Source organism: Onychomys torridus, chromosome 18, assembly GCF_903995425.1.
Source record: "Onychomys torridus chromosome 18, mOncTor1.1, whole genome shotgun sequence".
Lineage (NCBI taxonomy): Eukaryota > Metazoa > Chordata > Mammalia > Rodentia > Cricetidae > Onychomys > Onychomys torridus.
The window spans coordinates 45,208,131-45,226,407 of NC_050460.1; the positions used below are offsets into that span (position 1 = coordinate 45,208,131).

Sequence of the window (18,277 nt, forward strand, 5' to 3'; positions counted from 1 at the left end):
CAACAACAAATGCCCAGAGCTTGCTTCAGCGAGCTCACCGACCAGTGCCCTCAATCCTCTTGTGAAGAACAGAAAGGAAAGCCAGTTGATGGAGATGAGATAGGGTCTCCAGACTCCTTAGCTGGTGATGGGCTCAGGCCTCTGCCTGTGTGTGTCTTCAGTGGCCCACAGCAGAGAGTGATGCTGTCAATTCTTTTGATGATGACTGCCAATCAAAGTGAGAGATCCATTGGTAAGGATCCAGATAAAATTTAGATTTAGGTGTGTATACCCTATAGAAGATTTTACAACTATATATATAATTTTCATTTAAAGACAGAGTCTTACTGTATAACCCTGGCCTGGAAGAACTGTCTGTGTAGACCAGGCTACCCTCTGACTCACAGACATTTGCCTACCTCTGACTCTCCAGTAGATTAATGGTGTGGTCCACCATGCCCAGACTCATAACCTTTTTAATAGACACAATTAGTCTGAAGAAATACAGACCAAACACTAAAGAGAACAGACTGTAAACTGTTAGGGAGGCCAGGCTATGGCTGTGGGGAATATGAAGTCACATGACAGTTCGTGTGGGAAGATTCAGAGTGATCTCAGTGTCTGTAAGTAACACTCAGGACAAGACCCAGGAAATTAAGACAAAGTGTGTATCTGATTAGATTATATGATGATAATAATAAACACTGAGAACAGCATGATCTTACTTTTGTCTCCTGTCTTGAGAGTGGAGATGCCGAAGTTTTTTCTTGTTTAATAAAGCATGACTTCACACACATTTGAATTTGGTGACCTCTACAGTACTGACCCCCCCCCATGGGTGGCTCTGGAGTAGCATTTCCTCCTCAGGTTGGCATGATAATCATAAGCCTGGTGTAGTGCTCCATGCCTGTAACCTCAGCACTTGGGATGGAGAGGTAGGAGGATCAGGAGTTCAAGGCTAGCTTCAACGGGGCAAATTCTCAGTTAACCTGGGCCACCTGAAACCCTGTCTCAACAAATATGAGTTTTGTAAAGCTGAATTCACTGATGTTGATTCTCAACCATTTCAAAAATTGCAAGGTAGCTGTGTGGCATCTACCCACCAACCCCACAGTTCCCCAGAGTTTTGTTGAGTGTGAGCAGCAGGAAATATTAGATAGAAGGATTTTGATTGTGGAAATAAACAGATAGAAAAAAGGACAGCCTTGAGAAGGCCTGGCATCTATTCCGACTGTCCCTGACTGTCTCTGCCCCAGGGTATTTATAGAGATGCCAAGGGGTGGAGCAAAAGACCTCCTCCCCCAGCACAGCCAAGTGCAGACCATCTCAGACACCTGCACTCAGGCCCATGGTCCAATCATCATCTTTGCGGACCTGCTGGGTAAAGCCGAGAGGAACCTGAAAATGGGCTTCCACAGGTAGCCTAGTTTGGTGCGGCACATCCATAGACCCAGCACTTGTGTTGAGGCAGAAGGGATGTTACTTGAAGCACAGCCTGGAAGGCATAGTCAGACGGAGTCACAAAACAGAGCAGAGCAGACACAGACACACCAATGCACAGAAACACAGACACACACAGACACACAGACACAGACACACACACACACACAAACACAGAAACATACACAAACACAGAAACACACACACAGACACACACACACACAGAGTTGCTAACCCACCCCCGCCCAACCCCCTGTTATCGTTCAGTTGTCACTGTGTTTTAGGTGATGCTGGGGTAGGAGCGGAGTCCTGTGCGTGCCTAACAAACACTACGAATTGTGTCACACCCCCAGTTCCAGGATGTCAATCCTTGGATCTTACTGGGGACTGAAACTCCGAGAATAGCTGTCAGATGACAGCTTTGGGGAGTCAGTCTCACTTCCCTCCTCTGTGGGGATTGAACTCTCGTCCAGGCTTATATGGTAGGAGCTACAGAATCAAAATATTCTCTGGAGCCCTGACTAGTCAGAATTTTCTTCCCCATGGTGTGTTTCAATAAAAGTTGCTTCTGTTTCTGGACTGCAGTGTTATATTCCCTATTATCTGTGCAATACCAGGACCCAACACTTTTATACATAAAATACAGTGGTGCATACCCATATCAGTAAATTGAAGTCAGGAATGGGTACAAGGAATTAATCATTCATTAGCTAGCAATCATTGGGCTGTTTTGTATTTAGGATCCTATCCAAATGAATCAGACAGCTCAACTTATGTCCTTGTAAACTATAGAATATTTTTCTGGGATAGTTTAAAAAAACAAACAAAAACAAAAACAAAACATTAGCAAGGCATCTGGTTTAACGTTATTTTTGAAGCCTTGTTTTAGCTAAATAGTGCACACTGCAAATCCATGACTGCATCTTTTCAGTATTAAGAGAATTGGAGCCAGTCTGGATCCTTTCAATTTGAGCTGTGATCTCATTGGCCTTGATGTGGAGCTCAAAGGCCTTAGCTATGAAATCGAACCTTGTATCTATTTATATTCATCAACTCTGTATATGCTGCCATTATAATGATCAACCAGACTGTACAGCTCATGGGGGAATCATCTTGACAATCCACAGATAGGACTGCCCAGGAGATCGGGACATTCTCATGAGACAAACACACTCCATTACAGGCAGTGGGGTCTCCCCACACCCACTCACACCATGCCACACACACCAGAGAGAGACTGTAGCATCGAAACCATGCCAGATACTAGAGAAAGATCGTAGCAGCCAACATGTAAAGGCAGAGCAGAGGCAAAAGACATTCCGGGGTCTGTGGTCTCGTAGCCTCGTGTAACCGAGATTGACCCGTCATGGAGTTTCCTCGTGGTGGCTGACACCTTGAACTTCTCTTGCTCCTGACGTGGCCACTGGCAACTTTAGCCCTCTCACCTCTGAAAACACTAGGGATTCAGGTTTGGGGAGTGGACGTACCTGTGTTTATAAAACATATGCTTTGCATACCTGAGTCCCTGAGCTTAAACTGTGACACACACACACACACACACACACCTTTCTGTAATTCCAGAAAACTATTTCTCTCAGGGACCATTTCGTGAGAGCTGATGGATAGAATCAATGAGGCTGAAAATCAGTGTACACACAGACATAATTTTTGTTTTATTATGTTTTTTTTTTTCTTTGAGATGGAGATATCCCAGTCTGGCCTTGAACTCAAGGCAGGCCTCCTGTTGAAGTCTCCGGACTCCTGGTATCACAGGCCTCTACCACAGAGCCTGGCTCACAAGCTTCCCTAGTAAATCTGTGAAAACCCAATGGCCAGGTCTAGAGACACAAGCCTGTGATCCCAGCTAATTAGGAAGCAGAGGCAGGAGGATTGCAAGCTGTAGTCCTGCCTAGGCTCCACAGAGAGTTCAAGGCCAACATGGACAACATTGGCAAGATCCTGGCCACATATTACAGGTAAACAAGCTGTGTGGCAGAGCAGTTAGCCCTCATGTGTGAGCCTGGGCTGCATCCCAGCCATGTAGAAGGGAACCACGTATCTTGATAGACACTTGGAACCTGTCTGTGCTGACTCACGCTATCTGATATAATGAAGGCAATCTACAACAAAATCTTTTATCAATCCCACAAACAAGCTGAAAAGCAGCGACAAGACAGTGATGCTTCTGATGAGACACACCCTGGAAGATGACACTCGATGGCAAATCCCCCTGTTTTACTCTAAAGTTTAGTTACGGTGTGTGCCAAGTATATCACCACTTCATCACTTAGTAGATATGTGTTGTGGACCAGAGTCTCTTCCAGCAGCTAAGTAAATTAAAGGAGAAAAGGGAAGTTAGGCATGGTGGCACAGGACTTTATTGCCAAAACTAAGGAAGCAGAGGCAGGCAGATCTCTGAGTTCAAGGCTAAGATCCAGGCCATAAAGGCTGCATAGTAAGACCCTGTATTGAGAAAAATCAAAACAAAAACCAACCAAAAAACCAAGAAGAGGGTGACTTGATGTTGCTTCCTGATGATGAAAACCCAAAGTTTGCCAGTCGGTGATTGCACAAGCCTTTAATCCCAACATTTGGGAGACAGAGGCAGGTGAATATCTGAATTCAAGGCCATCCTGGTCTAGCGAGTTTCAGGAAAGCCAGGGCTACTAAGAAAAACCTAGTCTCAAAAAACAAAAAGGTAACAATAACAAACCCAAAACAAACAAAAAACTCCAATGTTTACTTTTTATCTCTCAGACTAACATTCATGTGCTGTATAAGTTGGTAAACTCTTTTATTGTTTTGAGGTAGGGTCTCATGTATCCCCGGTTGGCCTGGAACTCCCTGGGTAGCTGAGGATAGCTTTGAACCTTTTTGTTTCCTTAAGCTAGGAATATAGATGTGTGCCACCACTTAAGGGCCACTGGGGATTGGATCCAGGGCTTTGAGCATGCTAAGGAACACTAGCAACTGAGCTGGATCTGCAGCCTTCTCTCCTTCAGTGCTGAATAGAACCCACGGCCATGTGCACACCAAGCATGTGCTCACTTGCCCTGTGCTAGGCTACTCTCTGCAAAGGTAATTCAATGCCAAAGCTGAAAAAGTTAGAGGGTTGGTGTCTTTAAAGGGAATATTGTTGGACTAATTGTTTGACTCTGTTATCTGGGAACCATTAACCGCATGCATGTGTGCACCAGTGAAATATTAACTTTCTGGCTTCTTTTTCTTTAAACAACAGGAAGTGAAGCAGGCTCCCAGCAAGGCAGGGATCTCCCAGACAGAGCCGGTGAGGAAAATGAAGCTCCCGATTTTCATAGCAGATGCATTCACGGCAACAGCTTTCCGGGGCAATCCTGCAGCCGTCTGCCTCGTGGAAAATGTAAGTCCTGGGTTCTCAAGGGCCGTGCCTGGAATTCTAGATGTGTGCAGAGCCCATGACTTGTGGAGAAGAAGTGAGACCATCCTGAGTGTTTGCCACTTAGCCTGTGTTCATTGTCAGGGTGGTGACTGTGGTGTCTTCAGGCAATGACAGGATTGGCTACACCTGGAGTGAGTCAGAACCACAGAGAGTCCAGCACAGGGGAACTGGAGCTTGTTAAAGACGCAGCAGCGAGGAGTGGGGGTTCATATGCCTGTAACTGATGTTCCAAAGGATAAGGCAGCAGGATCACGACTCTGAGGCCAGCCTGGGTTATAGAGGAGATCCTAGACCAGCTGGGGGCTATATGAAGAGACCCATCTTACAAAATCAAAAATGAATAGATAAGCAAATACTTATAGAAATGTAGGGGGAGGGCTTCCTTCCAGCCATCAGTTTAGTTTCATGCTAAATATGTATCTTCTTTTGGGGATTGGGAGAGAGTTAAAGGCAAGATCAAGATTTGCAACCTGCGCAGTGACCTTAAATTCTCTATGTATCCCAAGCTGTCCTCAAACTCCATCTGTCCTGGTCTCCTCTGCACTGAGAGTTTGCAGAAGGGTGCCACCATGCCCGCCTTCAATCTTCAGGCCCGCCTTTAATCTTCCTTATGCCTTGCTTACCACAGCCTGTAACTCCAGCTCAGGGGATCTGTCACTCTCTTCTGACCTCCAGGAACACTGAACTCATGTGTACAAACCCAGACAGTCTGTCTGTCTGTCTCTCTCTCTTCCCCGAAAGGTTCTACCTCAAGTGTACTGACAGACAGACACAAACACAGACACACACATGTACTCTCTCTCTCCAAATACTCATCAAAATATTTTTTAAAACTCTCTTTAGGATCAAGAAAATAAGGTACTTGCAAGGAATTAAACAGAAGCTAGGAGTTGATCTCTAGTACCTGAAAAAGTGAGTTTGCCGAAAGTCTCCATTTTATAAATAGCTCTTTTTCATGGGAGTGTTGGCTCAGCAGATACAGTTCCTTGGCCCCAAGCCTGAAGACCAGAGTTCAGTCCCTGGTTGTCACATTGGGAAGGCAGAAAATCTCCTCCTGCACGTAGACCTCTGAGCTCACAGGCGTGCTGTGACGCCCATGTGCCTCCCCCAAATAAATGAATTCATTGAATTTATATTCAAAGTATCCAGGCTTTTGATTAGGATGATTGCTACTGGTATAGTGTACAGCCCCTACTCCTGGCTGAGGTAGAGGAATCACAAGATGCCCAGGTGGGCATCTTAGAACTTGTCTACAAAGAAAAAGTAATTAATTAATTCATTAAAAATGGCTGTGGCCATGGCTCAGCAATCCAGCGCTCGCCCTACATGCGTGAAGCCATAGGGTTGATTCCCTGCACTTGGAAAAAGTGGACAGAAAAGTGCCCAAGATCTTTAGCTGGACAACAAAGGGACACAGAGAGGAACCTGGCCCGATGCTCTGGGTTTGCACGTCTGTAGCACTCATTGCACATTTGTGGATCTCCTAGGTGCTACGGGCCTGGGTATCTGAAAAACTGTCTGTACTAACATGCCTCCAATTCCTCAGCCCCTGACTTGAATTTCATAAGTCCACCACTATGTTAACTAGTGGTAGATGGCCATGCAAGGGAGTCTGGGTTGTGTTTCCAAAGTCTCGTTGACCTTTTCTTCCTAATTAAGACTCTGGCTGAAGACACCCACCAACACATCGCAGGGGAAATGAACCTCTCCGAGACGGCTTTCATCAGGAAACTGCAACCTGGCGACAGCTTCACTCAGAGTAAACGCACATTTTCCATACGCTCCAGGGTGGCCGTGGAAGCCCGGGCTTAGGAGAGAGGTTTAAGGAGATGTTTGTGTGTTATCTGCCTGTGGAGAGCTCACATGAGTATTAGTTCATCTAGGAGAAGGTGTGTTGAAGTTAAGTCTACGCTTATAGTTTAAGGTTTCCTCACCACCTAAGGTCATGTATTGGCAAGTGAGTCTCCAGGGTAGAATGAGAAAATGGAGTAATGTCATCTCTGTGAGGGCTGGTTGGTATCTCAGGAGCTGGCTTCTCAGACATGGGTGTTTGGCGCCCTCATGTGCCTGTGCGTCGCCCTGGGCTAACACAGTGACAGGATGATCAGCAGGTGCCCGCCCTTGAACTTCCAAAGCATTGGGTCTATAACAGATATTTTCTCAGAGAGTTGCCCAATATGTGCAGTTCTGTTCTAGCAACCCAAACGGACTAAGAGGGTGTTGGCGAACCTACTGGTTCTGCTGCAGACCTAGCCGTGGGGAGCCTGTGGGTGTCTGTCCAGTCTGTTTGTCCTTTGAGGACAGTTTGCTGTTGACCACACCAGGGAGGGATGTAGGAAGGAAGATGCTGACAAGCGGGAGGCTTGCCTGTGTGGGTCTGACCTGTGTCTCTTTGGCTTTCCCTCCTCTGAAGGTGCCTGCTTTGGACTCAGGTGGTTTACACCAGCGAGTGAGGTTCCTCTGTGTGGCCACGCCACCCTGGCCTCTGCAGCTGTGCTGTTTCACAAAATGAGTAATGGGAATACACTTTGTCTATGTTTGTATGTATGCATGTATGTATATGCTGTTGTTCTTGGTTTTCCCTGAGATCAGTAGTCCTGGCTATCTTGAAACTTACTCTTTAGACCAGGCTGTTCTAAAACAGAGATCCTCCTGCCTCTGCCTCCCCAGTGCTGGGACTGAAGATGTGGGCCACCACACCTGGCTCCCGTATGTATGTATTTCAGAGACAAGCATGTGTCCCAGGCTTGCCCTGGGTTCTCTACTTAGCTGTGGAACATCCTGTGCTCTTGATCTTCCTGCCTCCATATTTCCAGTCCTAGGATTCCATGCATATACCACCAGCACTCTAGAGGTAGAAGCAGGTGTCTCTTTGTGAGTTCAAAACCAGCCTGGTTTACATAGGAAGTTCCAGGCTAGTGGGGGTTCTGTAGTTAAGTTCTTGTCTTGAAAAATAAAGAAGAAAAATATTTTTAAAAACATTTAAAGTAGGCTGGGATTGTAGCCTACAGTGTTAGGTCATTTGCCTTGAATCTGTGTGGTACTGGATTCAATCCCTAGTTCTGGAGTTAGGGAAGTCCTCTGTACCAAGCTTATTTTCCTGATTCTTGATTTGTTCTCTGTCCAGAGAACACAAAGGACACCCTAACCTTTGTCACTATGAGTGGGGAACTAAAGGCCAGAAGAGCAGAGGACGGGATTGTCCTGGACTTTCCTCTCTACCCAACCTCCCCCCAGGTCAGCCCTTTCTTACTTTATTTACATGGAATTTTATTACATAGAATTACTGCCCCCGGCTCTCCTGTTCAGCAGTGACTGTATCTTTTTTCCTCTTGTAGGACTTCCATGAAGTAGAAGACTTGATAAAGGTTGGTGGGAAGAATCCAGTTAGATGTGTGATGTGGTCGTTTGATCATGTTTGAACAGAAAGCAAGCTCTGGTGTAATTGTTTACCGCTCTGACCGGTGTTGTGAACCTGGGTGAGCAGGGTCTAAAGATGAGGTAGACTAAAGTCTCATGCTGTAGCCAACTTTATCCAGATCATCAGACAAATTCATCCTCTGAGGGTTCAGAAGAGTCACCTGGGTAAAGTGTACAATCTCTAGGACAAGCCACACTTGGCAAAAACATGTTTTTCCACAGAGACATGTAAAGACAGGGCAATAGCCAGTTGTACTGAATAATCTGAAGTAGACTCACTCCTACCCACTGCAGCTGGGAGAGAGGCACAAGAGCACATTCCAAGAGCAATGCAGTCGTTTTGAGGAAACTGAGGCCAGCAGACTCTTGTCTTGTTGTCTCAGAATTTTCTCACAAGCACTGAGAATTGCCCTTGCAGGATTCCATCCTTGGACTGTGTTCTAACATAATGTGAGCCCCAAAAATGGGCCGCTCCCCATCATCAGCATGGCAGTGGGATTCAGGTTAGGATGTCAGTATTGTGTCTATTTGATAAGATTGATCACTTTCATTGAGTTGTAACCACTGTGTAGCCCAGGCTAGCCTTGAACTTGCAATTCTCTTCCTTGTCAAGTGCTTGCTGGGATGACAGGTTCATGCCATCACACTCAACTCACTTAGCTGTGAGCAATATAACCTCCATCGAGGGACAGGAGTGAGTTGAGTGTTTAGGGTGGAGAGGCAGAGAGAGGAGAGACCTGTAAGGGGCAGGGAAAAAGTTAGCCGCATCCTCAGCCCTCTTGAACAATGAAAAGTTGGATTTCTGTTCATTCCGGCTGGAAGGAGAAATCAACATGGACGATGGTGAGCCCTTGCAAGTTCAAGTAGGAGAGATGGGAATCTTCTTTCTTTAAAAATTCCTTTACAAGTTCATAGCAGTATAAATCAAATTCTGGTCTTTTTTTTTTTTTTTTTTTCTTAACCCTGGTACCATTCCTCTCTTCCCTCTCCCAATGAAACACTTCTTCCCAACAGTTTCCCTACCTTTCACACCTCTGTGTGTGTATATATGTATCTGTGTGTGGGTCTGTGTTTTTGTCTCTGTGTGTATCTATGTGTCTGTGTGTGTATCTGTGTGTGTGTCTATGTCTCTGTGTGTGTCTGTGCCTGTATGTGTCTCTGTGTGTGTGTGTGTGTGTGTGTGTGTGCCTCTGTGTGTGGGTGTGTCTGTGTGTGCGTCTATGTGTATGTGTCTCTCTGTGTTTGTGTCTGTGTGTCCCACTGAAGTCTCTGTGTATGTCAGTCTGTGTGTGTCCCACTGAGTTTAGAGTTGCTTGCATGAGCCCTGGCTGGTGGTGGGTGTTATCTACTGGAATCTGGGCAGTTTATTGGTGGTCACACCACTGACAAATGACACCCTTTCTTCAGTCACCGTTAACTGACAACAGTCAGGGGAGCTGTGGACCTCACGAGCTCCTCCCTCACCTATGATGAATTATTGACCAGCCTGATGTTTTGCAGCCAGCCACAGCTACTGTGATGTTCATGAGCTCATGAGTGCAGTGGCCACGTTGTGTCCAGAAGACTGTCTGCAGAACTCTTCCCTATCCCTTGACTTTCACACTCTCCCCACCTCCTCATTGTGTTCTCTGAACCTTGGGAATAGATAATAACAGATGTCTCAGCTAGGGCCAAACACTCAAATCTCAGCGTTTGACCAGTGATGAGTCTCTACATTAACTACCACTAACTGCAAAATCACACTTCTCTGATAGAGGTTGAGGATCACACTAACCTAGAGATATAAACGTGAGTATTTAGAAGGTTGTGTGACTCATGTCCATTTACCAAAGCCACGGTAGGAGGTCCCCTCATGGGCCCATGACCTTCCCAGCCGTGGGCACTTCACAAGGTGCACAGAACGAGTATGAGTTCCAGCCTGTAAAGCAGCCTCTAGTCTACCAAGAAAGTGGTTGATTACCCCCATAACAGCCATGACACTATCACACATGCACTGGATTTTCTACAGGAAAGACCAGTCCATGTAATCTGTAGAAAGAAGGCAGAGAAAGGCTGGAAAATGCTGGAAGTTGTCACTGTCACCGTTTGAGGGGTGGACAATGAGAGGCGGGGAGGAGGCAAAGAAAGTCTGGGTACTACCCAGCGAGGACAAGAAATATAGCCTGGTCTCCTCGTGGGTCTATAGTGAGCCATCACTACCACCATCATTATTATGAAGAAGATGGCTGTGAGAGCCTGCTCTGTGGGCGGTGCCACACGCTGAGTGTTTTACCCACAGTATCTCATTTTATTCTCAATGTCACCCAGTGAGATAAGTACCACAGTTTTCCTGTGGAGGTCCTAGGACCCCAGATGCATAGGGGATGAAGGAAGGGACCATATCAGAGCAAGGGAGGTCATGAGAGAAACATGTTTGGGACTCTGCTGAGAAGCCCTCCATGGGTGTGTGACTGTCCTTTTCTGTCCTGCCATTGTGGGACTGACTTTAACTGGGAGATGTGAACACGTGACTGTTTACCCTACAACAAACCAAAGAAACAATTCCATGGAGTCTAGTTTGGTGAGCAGATGACTTTGTTGTGATCCCTTCCAGCAGCATGAGTGACTCAAAAGGAACTGAGTGACTAAAAGACCCTTTCCAGAGTGGGGGACAGCTCACTGAAGTTGCATCCCTGGAGCTCCCCCATACGATCTGTGGGCAGTTCCACCAGAGTCTCCACTCCACAACATCTGCTGATGCTTTTATAGCCTTAGGGACAAACCTTGTGAGTCCTGTAATTTTCTGGATTTCCTGGACTTTGTAGGTTTCCTTAGCTTCTTGAGTCTGAGGAGCTTTCCTCCTCTCTCCAGGAGGGAATATTTCAATTGGAAACAGCAGATAGCATCCAAGGCAGAGAGGCCTCAGCCATGGGCTTAGAGGTGAAGCCATGCAGTAGTATCACTACTCTAACCTGAGGCTGGGCCTGGTGCCAGAAGGAGAGAACTAACACCTGCAACTTGTCCTCTGACCTCCACACTTGAGACCACACACATACATACACACAAATAAATCGATAAATTAAAAAACCATAGTCCCAGAAAGTCTCCTGTGTCACCTCTTCCCATCACCAGGGTTTATAGGTATGTGCATGTGGCCATACCTGGCTTTTCACATAGATGCTGGGGATCCAAACTCAGGAACTCAGGTCCTCAAGCATGAGCAGTAAGCATTCTTATTTGTCTCTCCAGACCTAGCCTCCTCTTAAGCAGAGTCTTTCATTGTTCATTAGGCTAGATTAGCTAGGCAGCAAGCCCAGGAAGCCTCCTGTCTCTGTCTCTCCAATAGAGAGATAACAATAGTTGGTCACCATGCCTGGCCCAGTGGTGGTAGTGGCACAATCTTTAATCCTAGCATTTGACAGGCAAAGGCAGGCAGATCTCTTGTGAGTTCAAGGCCAGCCTGGTCTACAGACCAAGTTCTAGGACAGCCAGGGCAGTTACATAGAGAAACCCTGTCTTGAAAAACCAAAACAAGCAAATCAACAAACTCCATGGATTATGTGAATTGAACTCAGGTCCTCATGATTGCAAAGCGGGCACTTTACCAAGGGAGCTATCTCTCCAGCTTGACCATGAACTTCTCATCCTTTTGCCTGGTTTATGGTTGCTATGGCTCCATGCATGCTAGACAAGCCATGGCGTGAGGTTGGAGGTTATAGCACAACTTGCTATGTGTCTTCTCTCCTGCCATTGGGGTCTGGGTGACTGAATTCAGGTTATGAAGCTTGGCAGCAAGTACCTTTACTCATTGAACCATCTTGTCCACCTTCTGAGGCCCTTCTGATCTATTCCACAGACAGCCATAGGTGATACCCTGGTGCAGGATATCCGGTACTCTCCAGATACCCGAAAACTTCTGGTCCGGCTCAGTGATTCTTACAACAGGTAAATGCCATGTTTAACCATTTACACACCAGCACCCAGATTTCCAGCCCTGCTTTGCACACCTTGCCTTTCTTTTCTTTTGAGACAGGGTCTCCCTATATAGCTCTGGCTCTCCTGGAACTCACTCTGTAGACCAGGCTGGCCTCAAACTCACAGAGAGCCACCTGCCTCTGCCTCCTGAGTGCTGGGATTAGAGGCATCTACCATCATGCCCGAGCCAGCCACTTTCTTTCCCAGAGGCAGATGTCAAAGGCAGGCTCCCCCTTCCCTCTGCTGAGCCAGCTGGGCACAGCCTAGCCTTTCCCATTCTGTGTAGGGGGGTGGTCTGAAAATACTTGTCCCTAACTCATTCTCTTTGTGCTCAAGGTCCTTCCTAGAGACCCTGAAGGTGAACACAGAGCCTCTGCCTCGAATTGAACAGACTGGGAAGGTGAAGGGACTCATCCTCACTCTCAAAGGAGAGCCTGGGGGGCGGACACCCCAATATGACTTCTACTCCCGATACTTTGCACCATGGGTTGGTTTGCCTGAAGACCCGGTGACAGGTACGCTTTATTTAAAATCAGGGGTGAGTTAACCAGGGAAGAGGAGGAACACAAATATCTAGCTATACACTGTGGTGTTTGGTGCTGTCAATGTGACAGAATCGCCTGGGAGATGGGCCTCTGAGCACAACTCTGAGGGATTATCTTGACGCAAGTGGGAAGGTCTAGCTTAATCCCCGACTGGGATCCCGGGTGAGAGGGGCTAAGCAGCAGAGGTATTCATTGCTCTCTCTTGAGTGTGGGGGTGATGTGAGCAGCTGCTGCAAGTTCCCGCCGCCTCGACCCGGGAAGCCATGAAGGGCTGTGCCTTGAGATGAAATGAACTCTTTCCTCCTTAAGTTGCTGCTGTCGCAGTATTTTATCCCAGCAACAGGGAGAGAAACAAATAGCCTTCACGTGACACTCCAGGTGCCTTGCTTTGATTTTGTTTCCTGAAGTCGGGTTTCAGGTAACCGGGCTGGTCTCCATGTAACCTGGGCTGGTCATGAACCGAGGATGACTTTGTCCCCCTGACGTCGTTGCCTCTACCTCCCAAGTGCTGGCTGACAGCCATGTGCCGTCATGCCCCGCTGGGTGGCTTGGGCTGGCTTGGTTCTTCCATCTTGCTTTCTCTCCCTCCACCCCTTCACTGAAATCTTCTGTGAAAAGATGCTGTAGAAAGGAGGCGTTGCAGCCCTGCCTTCCTGGTTCTTACCACCTGGATAGGTAACAACCCGTAAAAGTCTCAATCCCTCTTCTATGTGATGTGATGAATACCTCAGAGGGTTAGGTCAGCCCAGCACATGCCCAGGGGGACGTACAGGGCCTGGCACATGGCAAATGCCCAACAAACATTAGCTATGTTCAGTCCTTGCTTCTTTTCCTTCCGCCTCCTCTTCCTTCACCCCTCCCGATACTGGAGATTAGACGCAGGGCCACTTTGCCTGCTAGGCAAGCGCTCTACCACAGAGCTACATCCACAGACCTACATATTTCACTAGCAATGCACCTAGATCCCCAAGCCAACACTTGCAGACCTTGCGCCAGCCGGAAGCAAGAGAATGACATCAAAGATGGGCAGGAGTATCACCCCCTGCACTTGTACCCTCTTGGAGAATCGTGATCTCTGCGGCCAAGGGCGGGGGTGCTCGATGGAGGGGGCTGCTGGGGGAAATGGAGGTCAGGGCTAAAAGGGGCCAGGCAAAGGCTCCACATGCTAGGAGCCAGGATGGTTCTGGGGTCTTTGCGGAGCTCCCTGAGAGAAACAGAAGGCATGAACACAAAGCTCAGTAAGCATTGCATAAGACTGGGGGAAATGCCCACAGCATCCAGGAAGCCCACTGAGTCTCTCCCATGTATCTTAGTCAGGGTTTCAATTGCTGTGATGAAACACCATGACCAAAAGCAAGTTGGGGAGGAAAGAGTTTGTTTGGCTTATACTTCCACATTGTAGTCCATCCCTGAAGGATGCCAGGACAGGAACTCAAACAGGACAGGAACCTGGAGGCAGAAACTGATGCAGAGACCATGGAGGGTTGCTGCTTACTGGCTTGCTCAGCCTGCTTTCTTGTAGAACCCAGGACCACCAGCCCAGGGATGACACCACCCACAATAGACTGGGCCCTCCCCCATCAATCACTAATTAAGAAAACCCCAGATCTCACGGAGGTGGCCTTTTCTCAATTGAGGTTCTCTCCTTTCCAGTGACTCTGGCTTATGTCATGTTGACATAAAAGTTGACAGCACACTATGGCTGCAGGCATACACATAGCTGCCTTCCCAAGACTGACAAGCAGCACAGTTTCGTGTGTATTGTTTTCTAGACAGTGATGGTCTTTGAACCAGCTAGGGTAGAGTGGGATTGAGGGGCCTGGTCCATGGAGCTTTTAATGGTCAGTCTTGGGCAAAGCGGAATGTACGTTACCATACTTAGACATCCTATCATGCACAGTAAGCTTGTCTGGTGGAGGAGAAGAGAGAACATTTTTTTCCTCCTCCCTAAAGACTTTTCAGCCAGTTATAAGTTACAGCTTTTTTATTTCCTTCTCTCTGCCTCCCACTTTTTTTCAAGACAAGTTTCATGGAGGCCAGCCTGGCCTGAGACTCCCTATGTAGCTCATAAATCTTCAAAATAGGCTTCAAAAATCCCTATGTAGGACCACAGGTCTGCACCACCATGCCTGGCATGGCTTTATGTTTTGTTTGTTTTCATATGTAGTCTCTGATCTACTTCTAGGGTACAATCACACAACTAACTAAGGAGATAAACTTGGTCCATAGAAAGTTTGCCCGGCACATTGAACAATCACAAAACCCTGGCTGAAAGGAATGTTCTTTTTGTCCACAAAGCCTTACAAGGTTGACCCTGTGTCTGAGTTCCTTTGCTTACATATGTGCTCTAGAAGGAATATGTTCCCTGGAAATTATTGAGAGATTTATGTGAAGGCCTTGAATTTCCTGTCAAGAGCTGACCATGCTACCTGGACAGATGACCGAGCGGTTAAGAGTGGAGACTGCTCTCGCAGAGGACCCGAGTTCAGTTCCCAGAGTTCATCTTAGGCGGCTCTCAACTGCCTCTAACTCCAACTCCAGTGGAAAGAGCTGACAATGAATGGTAGAGCCAAATTAAAGCCCAAAGCCAGGTGTGGTAGCACACCCCTGTAATCCCAGCACTCAGGAGGTAGAGGCAGGAGGATCAGGAGTTCAAAACCAGCCTCGGCTAAATAGAGAATTCCAGCCAGCCCGAGCTTCATGGGACCCTGTATCAAAAAACAAGTAAGAGAATCCCTGAAGTCTAAGGTGATGGACAATTTGGGAGAGCTGATTCATCACACACACACACACACACACACACCCATCTCCCTTACTGCTGTTGGCTCAGTTGACATTAGGATTAGATCATCTAACATAAAGTCAACTGAAGTGACTTTATCACTTAACATGATGAGCCACACACACTTCCCTTTCCTTTGCCTGTTCTCACATCATCTTACTTTTCAGGATCGGCGCACACCGTTCTCAGCAGTTACTGGTCCCAGCAGCTTAGGAAGAAAGAGATGCGAGGTACAACAAATACTTCCCTCTCTCTCCTCATCTTTGGATGCTTGGGGTGTTGAACTCAGGGCTTTGCAAATGATTGACCATAGAGTCATAGCCCCATCCCTCAACTACTTGGGACAGGGTCTTGCTATGTAGGCCAGGCTGGCCTCCAAATTGCATATATCTCCTAACGGCTGGGATTTTGCAATACTATGCCCAGCACAAATTTCTTATTTGCCTCATTTTAGGCTTGTATCTATTCTCATGTGCACTAGTTCCTTAAAAATGTAGTAAGATCTGAGCTGTTCGGTGGTGGTGCACACCTTTAATCTCAGAGGCAGAGACAGTCTGATCTCTGAGTTCGAGGACAGCCTGGTCTACAGAGCTAATTCCAGTACAGCCAGAGCTACATAGGGAAACACTGTCTTTAAAAAAAAAATAGATCTTATATTATCACTCATGTGAAATATTCCTGAAACATCTCCCCTCCAGTAATCCCCCCCACTCCCAACCTTCTCCACCCCTGCCTCCCAACACAGGTATTTCTAGTACAGTAAGTGCTTAATAAATGCTTAATGAGTAAAATTAGCTTGCTGTGTAACTTTTGAGATCGATGATCCCTTTTCTCTGTTCTGGGTGAGTGTAATGACTTCCTGAGTGCCTAGAAATCTGAGGCCATGCCTCTTCTGTGGGCCTGGCTCATAGGGTTGCTTTAATATGCTATGAGAAAACAAAACTCCCTCTGATTAATTCAGAGCTGAAGGTGGGGTCTTCTCAGATGCCCACTTAAAAGGCCCAGGAAGGAAAGGGCTGGGCAGTGTGTGCACATCAGTTGTGTGTGGACCTCTGGGTCTGCAGGAGGATGGGGCAGAGGTGGGAGGTGCTGTGCACACATGAAGGAATGTATTCTGGAAACTGGCCTGGGAGGAGTCCTGGGTTGGAAACAATAAATCCTTCATGGTGTGGTCAATCACAGCAAATGCTCTGAGCTGACCCCACCCTGTGCTCTGTTTAGCCTTCCAGTGTTCCCGCCGAGGAGGGGAACTGGACATTTCCCTGCAACCTGATGGCCGAGTGGACATGAAGGGTGGCGCTGCTATTGTCTTAGAGGGCTCCCTCACAGTCTAGAGACACCTGTGCTGGGCTGTGGCCGCTGCTGAACACTGTGTTTTCTCTACACCAAAAAGCAAAGCAAAAAAACAACAAATGCCCAGATCTTGCTTCAGCGAGCTCACCGACCAGTGCCCTCAATCCTCTTGTGAAGAACAGAAAGGAAAGCCAGTTGATGGAGATGAGATAGCGTCTCCAGACTCCTTAGCTGGTGATGGGCTCAGGCCTCTGCCTGTGTGTGTCTTCAGTGGCCCACAGCAGAGAGTGATGCTATCAATTCTTTTGATGATGACTGCCAATCAAAGTGAGAGATCCATTGGTAAGGATCCAGATGAGGCCATTTCAATTTATGCATGGGCACCTGACAGTATTTCACAGCCATCAGAAGAATTAATCGCTCTTTGGAAATGCAGTGTTGCTAAAAATCCTTTCCCTGTGGGCAACAGAAACATCTCCTCCCCATTCCCTGAGTTTCCAAAGACAAACTGAGGTACAGTCCTACCAAAGTCCCCCCAGGGCACCTGTGAGCTATTGGCCTTACTTACGGAGCATTGGTGAGGGGTTACTTACAGAAGTGTGTGTAGTGGGTAGCCATTTCAGCTTAGATCTGGAAGTTCTAACCCCCATTGAGGCTTCAGTAACTGTCACGCCTACAAGGCGGGGCTGAGAGAGGACCTTGAAAACCCGAGATCCGGATGGGCCTGGACACTGGAGGTAGACCGAGCAGAGTTCTCCGTAGAACACCACTGGACTGTGCTACACCTTTCCCAGCCCCTGTTGCCTATTCCTTTCACTTGCAAGTTACTTCACAAAATAAACCTCCCTTTTAACTACGTGGAGTTGCCTTAATAATTTCACCAATAAGTGTGGGTGCGCTCCCCTGAAATGTGGCACCTGGAAAGGCTTTTATCCAGCAATGACGATGACTTTCCTATACGCGCACAGATGGAGCCCCATATCCTTAGTCTTCGCTGGCCTGCACCCCTAGCCTCTTGCTGGGGCCACGTGCGATTAGGGCAGCTTTGCATTCCACAGGTGGAAGGGAGAGGCTGGATACTCAGGTGAGGCTCCTGTGACCTCTCCAACGCTCTATGAGGAGATGTAAACAGTTAAGGAGCCCAGCTGAGGACGATCTTTTGCAAGTGGGCACAGCCGCACTCCTGAATATCACAGTTGCTTGGCTCAGAATATCATCTCGAGCAACATGCAAGAGAACATCTCACAATGTAATAATATCAAGAAAGAAAATTCGAGTACACTGAAGACTATTAGGGAGGTTGTCCTGTGACGGTGGGGCGTTTGGATTTGTAGGGGCTGTGAGGACAGCAAAATGAAACAGTTCATGTTGGGGAACAATGTAATTTCAGTGCAGCTAAAAAAGAAAACAATGATTTGGGGGCTAGCAAGATGGCTGAGTGGCTGA

The 18,277-nt window shown here is 47.3% G+C and overlaps 1 protein-coding gene across 1 annotated transcript; it reads left to right on the forward strand.

Annotated features, from left to right (window-relative positions):
• The first annotated feature begins 4,710 nt into the window (after positions 1-4,710).
• On the forward strand, positions 4,711-16,952 carry LOC118570065 (phenazine biosynthesis-like domain-containing protein 1). The gene is made up of 9 exons (XM_036168437.1): positions 4,711-4,798; positions 6,497-6,596; positions 7,251-7,349; positions 7,965-8,074; positions 8,176-8,205; positions 12,093-12,181; positions 12,548-12,726; positions 15,706-15,768; positions 16,760-16,952. The coding sequence occupies exons 1-9, from the start codon at positions 4,715-4,717 to the stop codon at positions 16,870-16,872; spliced, it is 867 nt and encodes a 288-aa protein (XP_036024330.1). The 5' UTR covers positions 4,711-4,714; the 3' UTR covers positions 16,873-16,952.
• The last annotated feature ends 1,325 nt before the right edge of the window (positions 16,953-18,277 follow it).

What these genes read in the sequence shown, in the direction of transcription:
- LOC118570065 (XM_036168437.1), top strand. Translation starts at nt 4,715, where the DNA reads ATGAAGCTCCCGATTTTCATAGCAGATGCATTCACGGCAACAGCTTTC. An exon ending in TGGCGACAGCTTCACTCAGA is followed by an intron (nt 6,597 to 7,250) that starts GTAAACGCACAT and finishes CCTCCTCTGAAG; the next exon opens with GTGCCTGCTTTGGACTCAGG. An exon ending in TAGGAAGAAAGAGATGCGAG is followed by an intron (nt 15,769 to 16,759) that starts GTACAACAAATA and finishes TGCTCTGTTTAG; the next exon opens with CCTTCCAGTGTTCCCGCCGA.